Source organism: Aquila chrysaetos, chromosome 7 (assembly GCF_900496995.4).
Source record: "Aquila chrysaetos chrysaetos chromosome 7, bAquChr1.4, whole genome shotgun sequence".
In the NCBI taxonomy this organism is placed as follows: Eukaryota; Metazoa; Chordata; class Aves; order Accipitriformes; family Accipitridae; genus Aquila; species Aquila chrysaetos.
This window is the reverse complement of record NC_044010.1, coordinates 33,518,223-33,538,192: the sequence shown is the minus strand read 5'-3', so window position 1 is coordinate 33,538,192 and position 19,970 is coordinate 33,518,223. Positions and strand designations below refer to the sequence as shown.

The 19,970-nt window shown below is 40.7% G+C and overlaps 1 protein-coding gene across 8 annotated transcripts in view; it reads left to right on the top strand.

The window, feature by feature from the left end:
* Positions 1-19,970, top strand: part of ERG (ETS transcription factor ERG) — a 157,705-nt gene that overhangs the window by 73,770 nt on the left and 63,965 nt on the right. For 2 of the 8 annotated variants that reach the window (XM_030020588.2, XM_030020585.2), the window contains exon 1: positions 11,465-11,621. The exons of 4 other annotated variants lie outside the window; for them this stretch is intronic. In XM_030020588.2, the coding sequence (XP_029876448.1) occupies positions 11,604-11,621 (18 nt within the window). In that variant the 5' untranslated portion in view covers positions 11,465-11,603. Of the gene's footprint in view, positions 1-11,464; positions 11,622-11,684; positions 11,906-12,441; positions 12,529-19,970 lie in introns of those variants that run through there. 2 more of the 8 variants (XM_030020589.2, XM_030020590.2) reach the window with 2 other exon arrangements.

The window sequence follows — 19,970 nt, the reverse complement described above, 5'->3', positions numbered from 1 at the left end:
TATGGTAAGAGGTCTTTGCAAGGCTGGACTTGCAGCTTGGCCTTGGAGGGGAACAAACACCATGCTTGAGTGCTAGGGTGTTAAACCACTTGGATATCTTAAATACCTGTGGCTAGTTGGCGAAGTAGGTTGATAAGCTGAGTAACTCTTTATGAAGTACTGGCACTAATAGTAGTGTCAGCAGCTCAGGGTAGGAAGGTCAGTCCATCTATACGGGATTGTTTTTCAAATGACATTTTTCTGTACTGTTGGTAAGCCCATTATCGGTATCATGTCTAAAAACAGTGTTTTGAAGACTACTTTCCACATCAGACAGGAAAGTCTAAGTTTTCTGAAAATTGCCTGCATTTTTTTCACCTGCTGTTTCGGTCTCCTAGAACTCTGAACATCTGATTACACTGGTAAATCTTGCAGTTGACTGACCTACACTGGTCTTGCAAACCAGTGCCTTAAAGCATTTGTGCCTATGGTATGTGAAGGCATGAATAGAGGCTCAGTTATAGCTAGAATGAAATTTCTCAGAAAAAAGTAAAAATTAAAAAAAAAGTCCCGAGCCTGCAAAACCACAGCCATAAATTTGTTTCTTACCTTTTATGTAGTCTTCACTGAAGTCAATGAAAAGGTAGTGTTCAATTGTGTAAAGATAAGACCATATATAAGTTTTCACAGGACTCAAGTTCACATCTGTGGTGTTATTTTCAAAACCAAAATGAGATCATTAAAAAGAAATCCAACAGTTAACAGTTGCTAAGTGACAACAACGCAGGTACCAGTAGTGTCCTTTGTTGAACCTGAGAACTGAAAAGCTATGAAATACTAACACTTAAAGAAAACATAAATCTTGGTTACTTTGAAGTCTAAGGAGAATTTCCTACTTTCCCTTTCCTGTTCCCTTTTCTTTTCCCTTTTCCTTTTTTTTTAATGGCAGATCATTAAAAAAAAAATGACACTAACATGAATAACATTTCTTCTCCCCTCTCCTCGTAACCAATTTGCCATTTACCAGCCAAACAAAAATTTCACCTTGATTCTCTTGGTTGTTAAAATAGAATTGTGTATGGGATACTGGTTACAACTTTATGGGTGAAAAGAGGATTGCCCCTCCATCAAGGCAGCCATTCCGTGTAGGGACAGATTTGACTGGAGGGACAGTCTGGGACAGGCTTGCCTCAAGTAGATCCTGTCCAGATTTCATAAGGAAAGAGACCTCTCTGCCCATTCAATGGAAGGGTTGAGAGCTCAAAGATAATCAGCTTTCCATGAGGTTGTGTAGCTCAGTAGGGAGGTGAGGGGAAGAAGTTGTCTGCCCACCAAGGGAAAGGCAGGAGTAGTGTTTTGTGCTGCACTGGGTGCGTTTTGCATTGCATTTGGCCGCAGCTGCCTGGCACATGGGCACCTGCACGGACCCAGACCGGCTACAGCACCCTGAGTCTTGCACAGCATCCATGGGTGACAGGAGGGAGCGGAGGGATCCTTGGCAGTGGGGAGGAAAGATTAGGGGGCAAAGATGCAAAGGAAAGCAAAGGGCGTTAATGCCACAGCTCCTTCTTGAGAAATGCGGTAGCACTTTAGATAGAAATGTTTTAACAAGGAACTTCTTCTGTAGACCAGTCGCAGTACATTGTGGGAAATATTGGGCTAATTCTAGATTGAGTAAGATCAAGTGATTCAAAGTCAGATCCAGCCCAACAGAAGAAGGGATAGTTTAAACATTTATCTTTCAGTTGATGCAGTCTTTTGAGAAGATAGAGATGAAGAAGTAGACACCCCATGGAGTTGAGTGCCATGCACTGGAAAAGTTTGGCATCTTCTAGGGCCAGGCCCAAAACACAGATCCTTTTAGAATAAGTGCCCCATTCTGCGGGACTAATGCTGCATAGAAAACTTCATTTCTGTTTTACTGGATCCCAGCTAATTGAGAATCGTTGTTGGGAAAGTCACAGGCCACCAAGGTAATTCAAGACACATGTTTTAGCAAGTTTTTCACACATGTCTGGCAAGCCTTTCATAGTAGGAGAAGGCTTTACGGATTCTTTCCCGGGCCTTAAATCATGCATTAAATCCTGTCAATTATTGCTTCCCTCCCTGTTTCCACTTCTGCTCATTTTTTGTTATTGGACAGTACTTTTTGTGTCTTGTAACATGACCTACTTAGAGCCCTTTGAAACTCAGAATTTCCAGTGTGCAGGAAACTGTGATAATTTGTGATTTTGTTTAATTCTCAATGGGTTGAGACCTTAGTCCCACTGAAGCGAAAGTTTTGCCATCCATGTCAGCGGAACCAGGACATTGTCTTTATTTGATTTTTCTTAAAACACTGTATAACCTACAAAGTGCTTTAGATATGGGTAAAAAGATTGTGGTGATGATGACAAATCCCAGGTCTGTAAAAACTCTTGAGTTAGAATTATCTTGGCTATTAATATTTTCAATGCTTTTTTCCAAAATGATAAGCATTTTATGCCCACAGTTTTTATCCATTAAAGTAATTGAGAACTTCTTTCCTCTCTTTCTTGCTGGTGTATTTAGTTCCCAGGAGAAAATATTTTGGTTTATCATTGCCAAGTCCTTTGATTTTACTGTAGTACTTTTAAGATAATAATCTAATTTTCTTGTATGTTGTTAGAAATGTCTTTCTCTAAATGTACTGACCTTTAGAAATGTGGTCATATTGAAATCAGATCAGGTAGGACTTTATCAACGTGGCATTTCTCGGGTGTTGGAAATACGTGGTATTTGTCATCAAGCTTAACAGATCCGAGGTACACTATTACTCTTCAGAAGAGTTCACAGGCATTTTTTGTTCTGGTAGTGAAAATTTATTTTACAAACTGCTTGAATAATGCCAAAGGTAGAGAGTTGCCAACAGGCAGTTACTGGGATCACCCAGTTTCCAAACAAAAGTCCTTTCTCCTGCCCAGACAATCGTGTGTGACCACCACTGCAGATATGGGGTAAAGCTCCCAGACATGGGATCTAGAAGAAGAGAGGAATGAGGGGTTTCATTGCTAGAGGACTGAGTAAGCTATTTGTAGCACATAATCATGCTGTGATTTGAGACCTATCCTCTCTGCTCTTCAGAAAGCCACAAGAAAACTGCGGTCTCTACAGGCATCTTTGGTTGTTATTTCCTCTCAACATATTTGTTCTGCTCTTCAGAAAGGTGATAAATATATTTAGTTTAATTGTATATCTGAGATTCAAGATAGACCAGTGTTAATTAACTGTGATTTTTTAAATTATTTTTTTTTCTTACAAGGCAGATGGTATTACTGGGTCTTAGAAAGAGCCAGAAATATCAGATGGTTACAGAAATGTGTGAATCTTATCCTTTTTGGACCACACAGCCTAGCCTTGAGAGTATTCCTAGAAGATGTACTATCACATTTTCCAAGTGCTTAATTTCTATTTATTTTTTCAATCTTACTGAAGAATAATTTATCAATTATTATTGTTTTCATGTTTTAAGTATTTAAAAGGGCAAGCTAAATGTATTCTTCTGTCCTAGACAAAAAAGAAAATAAAAGAAAGCAAGTTACCAGTGCAGTGGAAGTAGGTTGCTTTTACTGTATATGTATGCAGCATGCATTTAGTGTTTGGAAACAACGATGGGAATGGCATCTCCTGCAACCTGAATTTCTCCTTCATAATTTTGACAAAAGAAGAGTGTTCATGGAGGAATCTAATTAGAGCATTGCTCCATCAACCCCCACCCCATTGCTTTTCTAACCATGCCCTGTCACCCACAGCCGAGGGTGGCACCAGGCAAGGGGTCCCTCCTGCAGACAGGGCAATTATTTCAGTTTTAACGTAAGATACTGTCAGTTACTTGGCACGGATTGAGACAAACTAAGTAGACCAAAGTTATGTTTGTATGGCTATTGTTCCTTTTACATTTCGTCTCTTCCCCACTGTTGAAGAATTCACCTTTGGTAGAAGACAGCTGCCTAAATGGAGAGAGACTGATCAATACTGGGGAAAAAGATCAATGGGCAATCCATTTTTTTGCTGTTGTTCAAATCTTGAACTACATCTGAGTTCATAATTAGCGTAAGGATGTATAAAAGTCCTGAGGGTTTCTATTTGTGTCTGTCTGTCTGCTGGGGTGGGGGTTGGGATATTCCTGGGTGTTTGCATGTACCTCAAGGTGGTCAAAGGGTGGCAGATTTCAGTTATTAAGAATGATCTGGATTAGCCCTGGTCTTTCTGGGTCACTAAGTTTCAAACACAGATATTTCACATCTGTTTCTTGTTCACAGCCACTAACAAAGAAGTACAATACCGAAAGAGTCCCAATTTTAGATGCGTGTCTGGTCCTTTAAGGAATTCAGCTAGTTACTTAGAGAGAGAAAAAAAAAAAAGCACAGCTATACCTCCTATTCAAATTTGCAGCTTAGGCAAAAGCCCAGAGGTGAAAGGTCAAATAAAACAGTTGAAAGCATTTTCTATAGACTTCCTGGTCGTGGAGGGAAAAAAAGAGTATGCAGTCCTCCAAAGCATGCTATAAAAGCCAGAAGAGTGTGAGAGACACTTTAATAGGTTCCATTCTTGATGAAAATCTGGAAACAGCCTCACTAATACGGTGTAGAAATCCAATATGCTAGACATATTTGCTGTGTGCAATGCCCATCAATCTAGGGATGGTAGGACCTTGAAGGACAGTGTTCTGTAATAACTAGTTCAAACTATTGTGTAGTTCAGTTAAAATTACCAAAAACATTTGGAAGAAAGTGATGAAAAATGTTGGCCTTTGCCCTCACAGTTACTTCTTCTTTCCTTGCAGAGAAGTTGCTTTTTTAAAGTGTTTTGGTTTGGGGTTTTTTTTTTTGTGTCCTGTGGTATCATTGTCACTTAACCAGCTTTAAATTAGCATCTAACATAAAACAAGTAGCTTTCATATCGGTGGCAACTTTTCAGCCGAATTTTCAGCACACTTTAATTATTAATCCATACACCAGTCCTTTGGCATTTGGTGGTACAACTGTTAACATTTTGGAGATCGGAAAATTAAGGAAGAGTGAAAGGAAAGTTTAGTTGAGATTCATCTCATGTAAGCAGAGTTATCCAAAGGCTGGGTGTCTCAGGTAATCGTACAGGTTCCCTTTGCAGGTAATGGAGAGAGAGAGAGTAGTAATTTAGAGTTGTGGTTCATCTCACCTCTTTTAAGTAGCTGTTGTAGGTGAGACTGAATGACATGATGAAGATAGTGGTATTGGGGACTGCAAAAGAAGTCTTGGAGAACTAGCTGAATCTTGACACCTACATTTAAGATCGTTGAAGCCTGATGATGTGAATCCCATTTCAGCAGGTAGTGATTCAATTCCCTGTCTGCAAATGAGTGTGTCAGCACTTCCCTGTTATGAAGTACGTGTTGACTATTGCAAGTAACTCCAGTGTCAATGTAAGAGTGACTGTGTCAATGTAATACATGTAAACAGCGCTCCCATTTCATTTCCCATTCCTGTGGTATTTTTTTTTTATGTAGAGAGTATAGCTGGTTTCCAAAGATGATCAGAACAGAAAAGGTGGGCAAATAGTGGTGTAGTCACCAAAAATATTTTGGCTGATAGAAGCCTAAATAGCTTGCGTCATAGTTAAGGACTCAGAGTTGGTAAATGAAGTACTTTGACTTTCACTTTGAAAACTTCCAACATTTCATTTCTGTAAAACTTTGTCCTTTGGAAACCAATCCATTCTGGATTGCTGTTGTTCCATGAAGTGAAGCTAAAAAAACATCGCGTTGCCCCCAAATCAGGCTCTCTCCCAACTTTTCAGCTCTGCCAGCGAGTGAAGTGAGTTCATTGCTATGACAGGAAGGAAGGAAGGCGGGGATGGCGGAAAGACGTGAAGGGACTAATTGGCCGAACGGGTTGGAGCAGTTGAAGATAGTGCGCGGGGTGATTGAAAGGGAGCAAAGATGGGAGAGTGGGAAGAAGCCGTTAAGTCGTAACCAGCCCTGACGACGGTTTCGTGCAAGTCGTAACCGGTGGGTGCCACTGCAGCAGGAAGAGCTCTCTTTTATCTGATTCTGTTAAAATACTCCTTTTATCAAAAGAAGTCCTTTCTGACTTCGGAAAGAGCTCTTCATCGCGTGGAGTGGGAGGAAACGCTGGAGCCGGGCGAGCCGGCCGCTCCCCGTTAGAGGGGCACCGAGCACCCTCTAGTGACGGCCGGCGCCGAGCTGCCCGCCGCTCCCGGGGGTGCTCCCGGCCCTCGGCACCGGCGGGGGAACGCCGCAGGGAGGAGGAGGAGAGGAGGAGGAGGAGGAGGAGGAGGTGTTCCTCCTCCCTCCGCTGCGGTGCGAGGCCTGGCTCTATGGGAAACGTGCAGCGCGAAAGCTTGGAAACAACGCTGGAGGAAAGGGTGCTTTTCGTGGGACGCGTGCTGTGTTGCCCCAGTGGCCAGGGAGTGATAACGAGTATTAATTACGCTGCTTTACATGGGCTGCTTGCTTTGACATAGCGGTTGGAGTTTGGCGAAAGCAAATGCCCCACTTCCCTCGGGGTAGAGCCTTTCTCCCAGAGCCGACCTCCACGTTTCCGGCAATGGGTCAATGGGCACGAGCCCACCCCAGAACTGGACCTCATTTTTCCCAGGAGGTAGTTTGTCCTGTGCCCTCGGACCTGGTGCTGCATCAGACCCACTCAGGTGTGGAAGCAAGAGGTCCCTTCAGAAGGCCCAGCAGTCATGGGGATGGGGGACGAGAGTCCATCATCCTGGAGAGCAGCACCTGAGCTGCTGGCCCTGCAGCCCCTCGGGGCAGGTTGTGAAACTGTTCTTATCCTGAGCTCCCCTCTTTGTTCCCCTGCTAAAAGCCTATTTGTGAGAGCTTTCTTTGTGGTGAGGGGAGAGTTTCCCCCTCTGTGAGCAGATTTACTGATGTTTTCCTCTGAGCGAGCTGAAAGCTGTGAATTAAAGGGAGGAAGTCCTGCTGAAGGGCTTGCTGACAACTTGGTAAGAGTGTATTTGGCCCTCACACTCTGAGCTGATTATGGCCAAACTGATGTTTGCAGCTACATTTAGGCAAAATGCTACATCTTTTTGAGAGGACTAAGACCTTCACAGATGTATCTTCATGTGCCATGAAGTAGCATTAATTTGCCTGAATTTCTTAAAATCCGCTTCCAAAAACTGCAATGCGGTCTTTTACTGAGTTCAAGTTTTTTGATTTGTAGCCTGGTTCTACCTAGAGGAGAATCTCCTTTTTACCCTTAATGTTGGTAAGCAGAACAGAGCTCACTTTGTCCTTTCCTTTCCTTTCCTTTCCTTTCCTTTCCTTTCCTTTCCTTTCCTTTCCTTTCCTTTTTCCTTTCCTTTTTCCTTTCCTTTTTTCCTTTTTTCCTTTTCCTTTTTCTTTTCCTTTCTTTTTCCTTTCTCTCTCTCTTCTTTTCTTTTAATACCCACAACTGCAGATACTATATGTACGCATACTAAGCATAACACACAAGGTGAACGTGTCTCCAGTTTGCCCAATTATTTACTCAGAGTTATTTATAATGCAGAGAAATCTGTACAGTTAAAGGGATGAAGACCACGTTATTAGCAGTACTAACTACATTTGGAAAGTAAAAAGGAAAGAAGCTATCCAGGAAGGCTGCTGAACGAGCATTGTGAAAGTAAAAGACATAGTGGCAGTAGTGAGGATAACAGAGCACGCCTCCAGCCTCTTGGTCAGCCCGGGCTGAGCGCAGCGTTCTTGGTTTACCTCCCAGACAGCAAGATGGATTGCAGATCTGTTTACGTAGGTAATATTGCAATATATTTCCTATGTCCTAACACTCTAGCAGATATGATATGAAAAAATCTGAGGACAGGATTGCTTTTTAGTTAGTAGTGGTGTTTCAAATAGCATGAGAAATGGTCTCTTTGGAAATATTTTACACGTGTTTAGGTGAGTACAACGTGCATACTGACTATATTTCTAGTACATCCTTGAAAGGATGCAACAAGCAAAATAACTTTTTTCTTTGGAAATTCATCTTCTTTGTTTAGGACCCATTCTAATCACTTCTTTTGCATGGTGAGACCAAACTTTAGGTCTGTGCAGGGCCCTGTTGTTTTAAGCAGGCTTAGATCAGCATAGATCGGATCCTTCGTCTCCAGTTTAGAACGCTCTTCTCTAAAGAGGGAGCTCTTTAGTCCTAAAGGTAGAAGGCGCCTAAAGCAGTGTTCAAGCCTGTCTGTATTCAGGAAAGAACTTAAGCACAGCTGTAATTCTAGCATGTGCAAACCCCCTGTTTTGATCAAGAAACTTAAGCACATGTGTAATGGTAGTGTTTTGTTGCTCTGTGGTTTCAAGATGCAGGCTTGAATGTAGAAGAAAATTCCAACAGAAAGGAGCCCAGACAAATTAGGGTGACAAGCCTGAGAGAGAAATTAAGGGGTAAGGGAGTGTTAGGTGACTTGTGTGGCTTTTTAATACTTTTTTGTGTTTTCATTCTGTTTGTTGACCAAGCCACATTTTTTCATACTCGCACAGCATTATTTCAGACAATAGCACAGAGTTGCCTAACATAACAAAAACGTATTTTCTTTCTATTTAACCTTAACAAAATGGAGAAAAGAGAAAAATAGTAGAAGTGTGTGTACTATTTTTCTTTTGCAACTGGATGGTGGTGATTTGATAACCCAATATTTTCCTTTCCTTACAATACCAAGGCTCTGTCTTGCAATTGGATCGACATAAGTGTAAGCACTCAGAAATCTGCCTGTGGGTATTAGTTTGAAAGTCAAATAAACTCCATTGAATTCTTTGGCCCAGAATATGTGCCAGTTCAAAATGGCAAAATCCTTACCAGCCTGTGGGCTCTGTAAAACTTATATAATATTAATAGAGCTCAGCAGAGTCTGATACTGCCTGCCTTATACTTCCAAAAGCCTTATATAAATCAAGAGGAGGTTTGTCTACATGGAGGTAGTCTGGAGAAGAATCATTGCTAAAACCTGCTTGTGAATGAATTTGTTAAATCCCATCCACTGGAGAGCTGGAACTGATACTTCAAGCCTCTCAATATATTTGAGAAAAAACAAAATATCATGGGCTTAACTGGAGTGGAAGTCACCCAACTGAAACATTATACAACGCTTTGAAATTTCAAGAAAAAGGTTCTAATCTTTTGGCTGTCTTGCTCATTGTTTGGAGATGAAAAGGGAGGAAATCAACATCCCCATGAAATACAATTACTGTAAATTGCTTTCTTTTCATACTGTTCATAATGAAAATAGGAAAGTTACCAGAAGTTACCTACTCTGCAGAAGCACAGTAATTCAGTGGCTGTAGACTGCAAGAAGACATTCAGCCGTGCAACACCAGATTTCTACATGAACCAACTAATGGAGAATGCAAACAATTGCATGGCAGTGCTGACTGTGGATTGCTCTGAAGCGACCAGAAGTCATCTTTACAGTGGAAGAAAACAGAGCTGCGTAAAGTGAACTATAAAATCAAGCTAAACTTGTACAGGGAGTTGATCCTGTGGCACCTCAGGATCCAGAGCGGGGAGGGTGTCTGCTCTCCCCAGTCTCTCTGTCAGGATCTGGAGTTGGCTGGAGGCTTGCTCAGCCCCTTGAGCTGGCCAACGGGGCCCCAAGGCTTGTTTGTGAGGCAGCTGGAGATGAGTTGGGACACGGGCTCAGCTGGGTGACACACCGCCAAGCCTGAAACAGGGTCCTCCTGGGGGCAGCTCTGCCAGATCCCAGTTGCACTGGTCCTGTGTCACTCCATTGTGTCCAGGGATTTCCAGCTCTGCAGTCGCCATGGGGCACCTGGAAACGAGGATTTCCCGGGACCTCGTGGGTGGCAGAGCCATGCCCCTGAGCAGGGGCAGGTGGACAAGCCTTTCCTCTGCCCTGCCTTGGGGGAGGTGGAGCGGCGCCTGCAGGACAAATGCCCGATGGCCAAGCAGGCAGCGCTTCATGTCGTCTGGGTGCGTCTCTGGAAAAGCGCATGGCCGCGTTTCACCTTCTTCGGGTCAGGATAGGAGGGGAAGAGTGAGCTGGGACTTGCCGCTGTCATTGTGTACCATTTGGAAAAAATGCATGCCGAATGCCAGCAGTCATCGCCAGTTACAGAACAACGCTCCGATTTCCTTTTCTTTTCCTAAGGAGCAGGAGAGGAAGATGCTGGGAGAGGGTGAGGTCATCTGCTTCCAGTAAATAATGCTATGTCAAGCCACCACAATTTCTTCTTCTTTTTATCACAGCAGAGTCCTTGGTCAGAGGGCAGGACCTTATGACAGCGAGAATTATCTACCCAGTGCTGCAGTGCTTTCAAGCAACATGTCTATGGTTTGATGTTGTTACAGGAAGCACTGAGAAATCATAAACCAGTTATGGTAGGACCAGCTTTTAAAAATTACAAGATTATTAAAAAAATTAATACATACTGACTTCTTTTAATTTTTCCTTCAATTTTTGAGGGTCCTATTTTCAAGCTTTTCTCTTCTAGCTGAAAGCTCAGAATCTCTTGACACCAAGAGCTATGTCTTTTACAAAAACCTAAAATGTTGCGAGACTCAAAAGAGCAAGAGGGTTGTGCCAGCGCTGGATCCCGAGTGGTTCTTTACATGTGGACTTTACACTGGCTGGTACTGTGGAAACACTTTGCCTTTCTTATTCCCATCCATATTTTTTTTTTTTTTTTTCAGTTCAGCACTCCTAAGCAAGGGTCTGGGACAGGGACGGTATTTTGTTTGCACAGCTGGTAGTTTTGGCGTGCCCTGTGACTGCCAAGTGCTACAAAAGGACAAATAAAAATATAACACTGAATAAAAAATGACTATCACACTCCAACTGGGAAGGGAATCACCAGTGAAACCACCTCATTTTCTTTCATGGATGCATAGAGCTATGAAGTAAAGAAAGTGTGGAAAATTTAAGACTTTTTATGGCATTCAAGCATTTGCTTTTGAAATGTATGTCCTTTTGTGACTTCCTTTCCTCAGTAAGAAAGAGGCATCAAAAAGAAATGAATGTCTCCAATCTACTTGCTTCTTCTCTAAGAACAAAAAAAATGTGCTAGATCAGATAGGCTAGAAAGTGTCAATAGCTCAAGAATTCAGGAATGAGGTTAATGGACAAATATAGATGCGGTGTAAGCAGGGCTAGACTTCATTAACATATTTGGAGTTACACCCGCTTATACCAAGTCTGGCTTTGGCCCTGAATCAGCAATTCCCCAGTGAATAGACTGCATGAAACTAGTGCCGAATTTGGCCCATTTCATCTGACATCTGCATCCTGCCTCAAAGTGGCATGTCACACTTACTGCACATCAGATCACACCTGCCCAGGCAGTCACAGGCAATTGACTTTTTTGTTAAAAAAAAAAAAAAAAAAAAAAAATTTAAAAAATTCAGTCGCATATCATCAAGAAAAACAACATTGTTTTAGGACTCTTATCTCTTCACTCCCAAATATCCTGTTTCTTCGAGCTGCAGTGGCCAGGACCAATAGAAACCTCTTCCTGCCATTGGCTGACTTCATTTCCCAGAGTTAGCACAATCTCATCCGCTCTAAACAACCTCATCAAAACTTCTTTCTGGTCAGACCGAAGCAATAATTATTATTAGCAATTATTAGCGATCAATAATCTTGATCACATTATGGCAAGCACTATTAAGGTAAGAAAGGGGTACCTTTTTTGTTGGAATTTTTTTCAGTGGCGTGTTCTTTGGTTTCCTTTATCAACCTAGATAAGTTAGAATTGGGCAACACCCCCACTGCCACAATAGAGGACAACAAGATTTCCTTTGTACTGCCTAGTAAATTTCCTTTTTCCTACTCCAACCATCCGCAAGGCTTAAAAACTTCAAACTCGGAAAAAAAATTGGGTTTTTTAAATTCACTGTTCACTGCTGTGGATTGCATATGCGAAGCCCTTTTATGAGAGCTTCTGAAATTTCTTGTAGGTATCATTCTGACAACTTGGATGTGTTTGCGGACTGCCATAAGGGGAGAGGGTGTGCACTGGAAGGAAAAAAAGGGGTTCCTAAGAGCACTAACCTTTTGGATACTTTTAAATGTTTCTGTTGTTGATGGGGACACAAATATTAGCAAGCGGGAATGAGAGGCACCAGCTCTTGTTTCTCTCTCATGCAGGTGTTAATTATGTGCTTTTCTAGAAACTCTTATCCTTATACTCGGGACCTTTCTGAATGTTATTTTAATGGTGGCGGCAAGATCTCATGGGTGTGTTCTTTTTTGTTTTAATTTTTTGGACAATAAAATTCTCTTATTGCCTCATAAATTCATCTCACTGCATGGTTTGTTTTTTTTTAAGAATGGCTTTGTTGAATTTTTCAGGTTGTGTCAGAAAGTTGAATAAATCTATCTGTCTATCTATGTAGTTTTTGCTTCTCTTTATGTTGCAATAGATAGCAGTTACAGATATAGCAATAGCTGTGATTAATTGCAGAAGTATAACTGTAACTAATTGCTTTGTGATAGTGAAACTAATTTTACGTAAAGAGCAAACCAGCATGTACAGTCAGGACTCTGCGGCATTGTATTATCAGATTTGGGATCAAGGTAGTTGTTTTCTTCTTGGTATTGTGTATTTCTGTACTTTTCTTGTTATGCCAGAGATTTAGTAAGAGATACGGAATAGCAGCTGTGCCTGGCCATTAGCTAAGTGGATCTGCAGTTTGATTTCTCAGTAACTTCTGCTTAGATGTTTACATTTGAAAGATCATTTGATGCTTTTTGTTATGGTTTTTGAAATCTGAAAGTCTTGCCTGAAGACAATGTGATTAAAAAGACTAATGAACCTTCTCTTTTTGTAATCACTGATGCTTTCAAGAGGCTATCTGTAGAGACAAAGATCTGAATCGCCTCTGCATTGCTGGCCAGTATCTATTATATGCTAAATAGCTCTTGAAACAGCTGAATTCCCTTTGGTTTTGCTGTGCATTTCAGAGCACACAGGACATGATAGGCACTCTGAAAATCTTGAGGTTCAGAGAGTCAAGGTTTGCATTGCTAAAAGAAGGGCTATGTGCTGAGATAGTAATGCTGCTGCTTGTGTCTATTAATCAGAATGCACTATCGATATTGGTGGGAAATTTTTTTTCAAAAATGATGGCACAGTGAGATTAAATGTTGTATGCATTTTGAGGAGCTCTTTATTATTTATTTTTGACATGTTGTATTGGCTGAATTATAATAGGGTAAATTATTGTAAACAATATCTCATCGTTATTATTTTACCTCTACCTTACACTTACAAAGGTGAGAAGAGACTGTGTGCAGCTGTGTATTATACAGCCTGGTAATGCAATGCAATCAGCAAAGCCTCCTGAGTGGAAAAACGTACATTTTTGTCCTCATCTGGGAGTGTGAAACTTGCAGGGGGAAATATGCACCCCAAAACATTGAGGATTTTGTGCCCAGGGTGCTGGGAAGTCCTTATATGCTGAAGCAAGGATTTTATTTATGCAAGTGCAAAATGTAAAATGACTGGAAAGAAATGACAGGTGCTTTGCATTCCAGATGCAGGAAATGTACTCTGACATGAAGCTAAGTCAGTCCAAAGATACATAAAGAAGTCAATTAACTGAGAGGATTCTGAAATAAAGAAATTCCATTTGAAGGCCAAATGGGTATTTGTGCTTTTGCTAAACAGTTGTTTAGCAAATGTTTTTTGCAATTTCAATACAATGGCCTGTGTTCTCTGCTGGGAACAGGTAGCCCAGCTATCCCAATACAGGTGACAGGAGGCTGTGGTCAAGGAAGGTGGAAAGCCTTATCTGGGATCTCTGTGCTGGGAATTTACTCTCTTCTTTAGGGAAGCCGTGGAGTCATTAAATATCAAAATTGGGTTGCGAATGGCTATCTATTTGTTCATAACTGGGTAGAAATTGCTCTAAATGTACACACATGCAAAGGTGGCCTTCCAGTAAGACTGTTTGATTCATCCTTTTCCTATCACAAACCTGCAGACAGACCCATGGGACACTCGGGGCTCATGAGAAATCAGGCTGGCTCAACTGGGGCTAATCAGTATCTATGAAGGCAAGCATTTGTTTAAGTTTTCTGGCACTGGGTTTGACGTCAGAAGCGTGGCTTTACTGGGAGATTCGTCTCTTCTCATCCCCTGCCCTCCTTCTGCTGTCCCCTTCTCCTTCTCCCCTGTGATGGGGAAGGCGCCGCGGTGGAAGGTTTCTTCTAAGAAGGACGATGCAGGAGTGCCTTTTTCTTAGGCTCTGACATGGATGGCTTACTTTAATTCTGACTTTTACACTGTAAGAGCGGCCGCCCTCGCTCAAGCCGGGGACCTCTCCCTCTGACCAGGAGCAGGGCTGGCTTCCATGGAGGGCTGCATAAGAAACTGTGGAGAGGAGAGCGGTGGGAGAAGGTGTGCGCCTGCACAGCCAGGATTTGGGTTTCCGTACGCAGTCAGGGGGCTGATATTTCTAATGCATTCGCTTCCCTGTACCCGGTGTGCACGCGGCTAACCTCACTGTTATGTTTTTTGGCATTTGAAGGATAAAATACTTTTTTCAAGTAGAGAAAGCCTCCTAGCAGTCAGGATTTCAGTGCTAAGGTGACACGTTTCCTTCTGGCACAAGTAGTATTGGACAGATATGTGCAGTAGCACAATGGTGCAGAGCACTGAAGCTGAGGATTATCAAATCAATACAGCACTGCTAATTATAAGCGTCCCCCTAGTTACTGTAAATACAATTTTAGAAAATATCAGAGGCTTTTGAATTAGGCATCTGTCTTTTTTGGTGTTTTTTTTAATAGAATGGAGCAAAAATTACTTAAGTGTTACCTTGGGATAAAGTAATAATACTTACCCTGAAGGTCATTTTGGTTTTTTTCCCATTATCCTAGAGTGGAGGAAAGAACATTAAATAGAAAAATACAACCAGAATTCTACTTCCTTGCCATGTAGCAAGCCTTGTTATATTTCTCTCCCTGCCTGCCAATGCAATTATACTTATCCTTAGAAAAGCTCTTTGGTAAGTTATCTTGACTTTACAATGACTTATTGATTACACTTGTGGATATTTCTTTTACTCTAATTTACTTCTAAATATGCGCATGTCCACTTTTTATTATTGAATTCTAATGTGCTGTTCACATGGAAGCTATGATTTCTGGGAGAAAAAGTCTATGTATTTGATAAAGGACAGGAGAATCTTTGTGGTTTCTAAGACTTGAAGAGTATGGATATACTGATTAAAGCAGTATATAGTGAAAAGATTTTTTTTTTTTGTGAGGAATCTTAGTCTGTACTTATCTCTATAGTATTACTTTTCTCTCACTTTCTTTTAGAAAACCTAAGTACTCACTCAAATACTTCTAAAGCCAAGGAAAGTTGGAGACAGTTAAAAAAAAAAAATCTGTTCTTGGCATATGGAAATGTTTAAGTCTTTGTTTAGAGGACTGCATCTGCACTGAATCCCACAGAACTAATACAGTAATTTGTACTTCTGTTCCTTGCATTAAAAAAATTATAAAGATTATTCTCTTTTTGTTCTCATCTCAGTCAGCAAATGATCCAATGGTATATTTAACTTTAAGCCTGTAAATACTTCCATTGGCTTTGGTGATATGACACAACCCTCTGAAAGCTTAGCACACACCTGAGTGCTCTGGTGAATCAGAAGCAAGAACAGCAAGAGTGCCTTAAACCACTTAGCCTGATCTTGCACTCCTTAATTCAAAGTTTCCACCAATTTAATTAAAATTTTGTTCCAATAAAGGCAGTAGAATCAGACCTATAATTATTTCCAGGTAAAACAGTATTTCTGACTCAAATACAAATGTACAATTTCAAGGAAGAAATAGTCATATAAGAACAGAAGAAGATATTTTGGGGATCTTTGTGTTGTTTTCTTTTGCTTTTAATCAGCAGTCATTTAACTCAATCTGGTTTGTGGCTACATATGCCAAAATGAAGTCAAATATAAGGATTTTGCTTTCTAGAATTAAGTCCCCAGGCAAGGAAGAACAGCTGGAAAATGCGTATGTTTGACTGTCTGAGTTGCTTTGTTTGTTTGTTTTTTCTTAACAAGAACTATATTATCTCTTAACAAAATGTTTTTCAGCAAGTTTCATGAGTTACAAAAGGCCTTTCAGAAATAATGTTAAAAGAATCAAGTGCTCTTGGAGAATGACTTGCTGAAAAATAAATACAGAAGTAGTTCTGAGAAATGTGAATGCCGAAAGAAGATACTTATTTTGCAAGTGACAGTTTATAATCCATTAAAAATATATAATGCTGTTCACCCAAAAAGAAGTAGGCTTCATAATGCAAGTTTCTAAATCAAGCCAAAAAAATTATTTTTAAAATCAGCAAAGTGGAGAGAAGAAAAAGAAAAACTGGTTTGGTATCACTTGTATTATCAATTTTAACAAAGTAAAGGTGATACAGTAGAAAATATCACATGCAGTACCAAACCTTGTCAGGTTAACAAAAATCTTTTCATTGACTGCGATGTGGTTTCTATCAGATTCATCATTAACTATTAAAAAATTAATTTCTTTTGATAGATAATTATACAGCAGAGAAATACGAGCAGCTTTTCACATTGTCAGTAATGAAAAGCCAATGGTTGGTCAAAATGGCATGGGTTCTGCTAGTCATCTTGCTGTCTTTAATATATATTTGTGTGTTATAGAAGAAATGTTGACTGTGTTCAAAACACCAACAACGATCCAGAAACTTCTAAGCGCTTATATGAAAAAGGTATCAATCCTTTCCTTAAAGGATGGATGTGTCTTTATGGTTGAAGGGGTTATTTTGAATGTTGTAACCAAGCCTGCCTGAGGTTGGCTAGTGCTGTGTCCCTCAATTTTTTCCCTCCCCCTGCTCCCCTTAAAAGAAGGACTGTATAATCCTGTAAACAACTCATCACAGTGAACAGAGGGAGAAGAAGTTTCAGGAAACATGGTGAGATTCAGGCTGCAAACCTGTATCACAAGGAAGTTATGTCTCTCCTTGGCATGCATCCTTAGGCACCGGGTTGGTGATTTTTACTGTGCACATAGTCATCCTATTAGAAAGATTAGACATTGCTTTCAGGAAAGGGATATTAGTGGGTAATAAACAAGTAATATTAGTAATGGTTTTTAATAACTACTGTGTACAAACCAGTGATTACCACTTCTGGTAATTATCATGTCATAAATTGAATTTGTTTCAAAGTAAAATGAATAAAATGACAACTATTGTCATAAAAATATCATTGAAAATTAAAAGGTAAAAAAGAATCATAAGTAATAGTGATTTTTTAAGGCTAGGCTGAAGGACACACCAAGCAATCACCCACATACAGTGGACCAGGCAAATGGTCTTTTGGAATGGTGGATTCTGGAAATTAATGAGTGGAAGGAGTGGATATGATATGATGTCTCCCTTCACTTGCAATGTGTGTTTATTTGGAGTGTATATCTCAACTGATGGGTGGGAAATGGTGTCACTAGGCTGCTATAACCTTTTCACACTAGGAAAAGATCTGACTTGCTTAGTTAAATGTATGTGTTGCCAGGTTAAGTAGTGCCTGATAGATGGGAAGGAAATACAACAACAGATTACAAGGACTGGGTATATGCAAATACCTGCAGGAAGGGGTGGTGAATAACTATTTATGGGAAGTGGCAGAACTCTTTAAAATGACCTACCTGACTTAAGAGAGATGAGAGAGCGAGATACAGAGAAACAGTGCTATAACTGGGAAAAAAGCCACAGGAGACTGGAAATGTTTTGTTTGACAAATCCCTAATTACAGTTGTGCTGAGAGAAACAAGTAGCAGCATATTAATTCTACATGGAAGATTTTTGCAATGCTAGCCTGTAAGATTTTTTTTTTTAACCTCATTCTTTGGAGTTGAAAAACATCTTTTTTTAGACATTATGTTTATTACCTTGATAAACAGTAAAATGCTGCCACAGCAATTACCTTGATGATAAAGAGTCTGTAGACAGATACTTCCTGCGTTCATTTCCTACCCAGATAAGTCGCCAAAATCAGGGACTACCAATACAGGAAATGCTTTCAATAGGGACTTCCTATCTGTTAATATCTAATTCACTGAAAAGATCTAAGACCTTCTTGTTTGATATAAAGGTAATGTTCTACCTGTTACCATTTAAACATTTAAGCCACAGTACAACACATCTGTTAGTATAAAAATTTAGGACCAATGCTGTTACGTTGGACTGTGAAATATCAGGGGTTTTCTCTGCAATAGTAGGAAAAGTGCCCCTGCGTTTTACAATATTGCAAATCAGGATGCTTCAAAATACATTGTCATTCTGTCAGATGAAGAGCAAGCAACCTCCCTCCAACTCCTTGTTGCCTGCATCCTTTTCTTGTTTGTATGCATCACCAAAACACACGTTTCACTAGCCCTTGAGGTGGACTTCTCCAACAAATAGTTCAGAACGTGTTCTGGATATATTAAAGAGTCACAGCCATCTCTTGCAATCCACAGTGACATACATATTCAACCAAAATGACTGAAATGGAAATTTTCCCTCACTCTACAGAGAAATTAAACCATGACTAACCTGTATGTTTGAACTTCTGCTAAGAAAAAGAGAAACCTAGAGCAAAAGAAAAGTAAACAAAGACAGAAAACCTCCATTGCTAATCATAACTGCAGAGTAATTGCTTTCAGGCACATGAATAGAATGAATGAGGATTTACAAAACCTGAAGTGAAATTGGCCAAAATGAAGTCAAAAGTATTTGGCCAATGGCTTGACTGGGGCCAGGCTTTCACCCAAGTTTTTCAGGAGCTTAGTCCAAATTTTGTGCGTTGTTTTGCCAGTGATTCCCCTGGAGTCATTCCAGGTTTCTGCCACTGTGACTGAGATTGGTATCTTGGCCTTTCCCCATAGAGTTGAGTAGTCCCTTGCTATTGTGGCTTCATATATATTGGGCCTTTTCATCTTTGAGGAATAGATCAGTGTTCAGTTATCTCCTCAGACTACTGCGGGAAAGGCAGTTGTTTAAGTTCATGTTGTGGTCTAACCGGCTGGGAATCTGAGGTTGGATTTACAGACCCTTCTGGAGACTGCAGTGAACGCATTGCTTGGAGCACCAGCTGTCGGACAGGAGAGCCGGTCCTGTGGGGAGCTGACCCAAAAGCACAGTTACTGCAGATGGGTTCTGCAAGTTGAAGTTAGTTTTGACAAGTAATTTCCACAAGGCCACGGGTGAAGAAGCTCTAGGAAGTTGCCCCTCGGTTTTGGGTTCAGAGGGGTGTTAGGGAAATACATGCTTCGTCCTGAAAGCAATGTTCTTCGGACATGGTTAGTCAGCTCTTATCTACTTGCATACATTTTTATTATTGTTAGTCTTTGGCATATTCACATCAGCTTCCCTCATGCGTAAGGTATTCCCTTGGAAGTGCTCAGAATTGTTGCTTTTTACTAATCAGATCAACTCACTAAAGTGGTGGCCAGAGACATTTTTCACATTATTTCCATATGGCCATTACCTTTAAAAAATTTTCCTGCGATTTGCCATCAAGGCACCGTTACGTGTCCCGTTTTCATGGAATACAGAATCTGATTGTTTAGTCTATGTAAAGGGGGAAAAAAGAGGGTGATCCTGTGCCTTTAATGTTGTTTATAACGGTTGGACAGAGCTTGTCAGGTGAAGGTTAATTGCTCTCCAGTTAAAGCAGTTCTCTGCACAGATGGGTTATCAGGGCTGAACACTCGTTACAAGATTAATCTCATTTCCGACAAGACTTCCCTTTCCTTCAACTGATTTTTGCTCAGCCATTGGACCTGTCACCAGCCGTTAAAAGAAGGGTGGGTTACCTCTGGGATATTAATGCTTGTGTGCAGTGAAACAATACAAAGTGTGTGTCATATCGGTGGGGAACATCTTTAGGAGACAGCACATTTCAGTGCTGTTCTGAAGGTCGAGATTCATAAACAACAGAAACAATCAGGAACATTTGTATTAACCCTCTTAATGAACACAAACCCCAGCCGAACCATCCGTA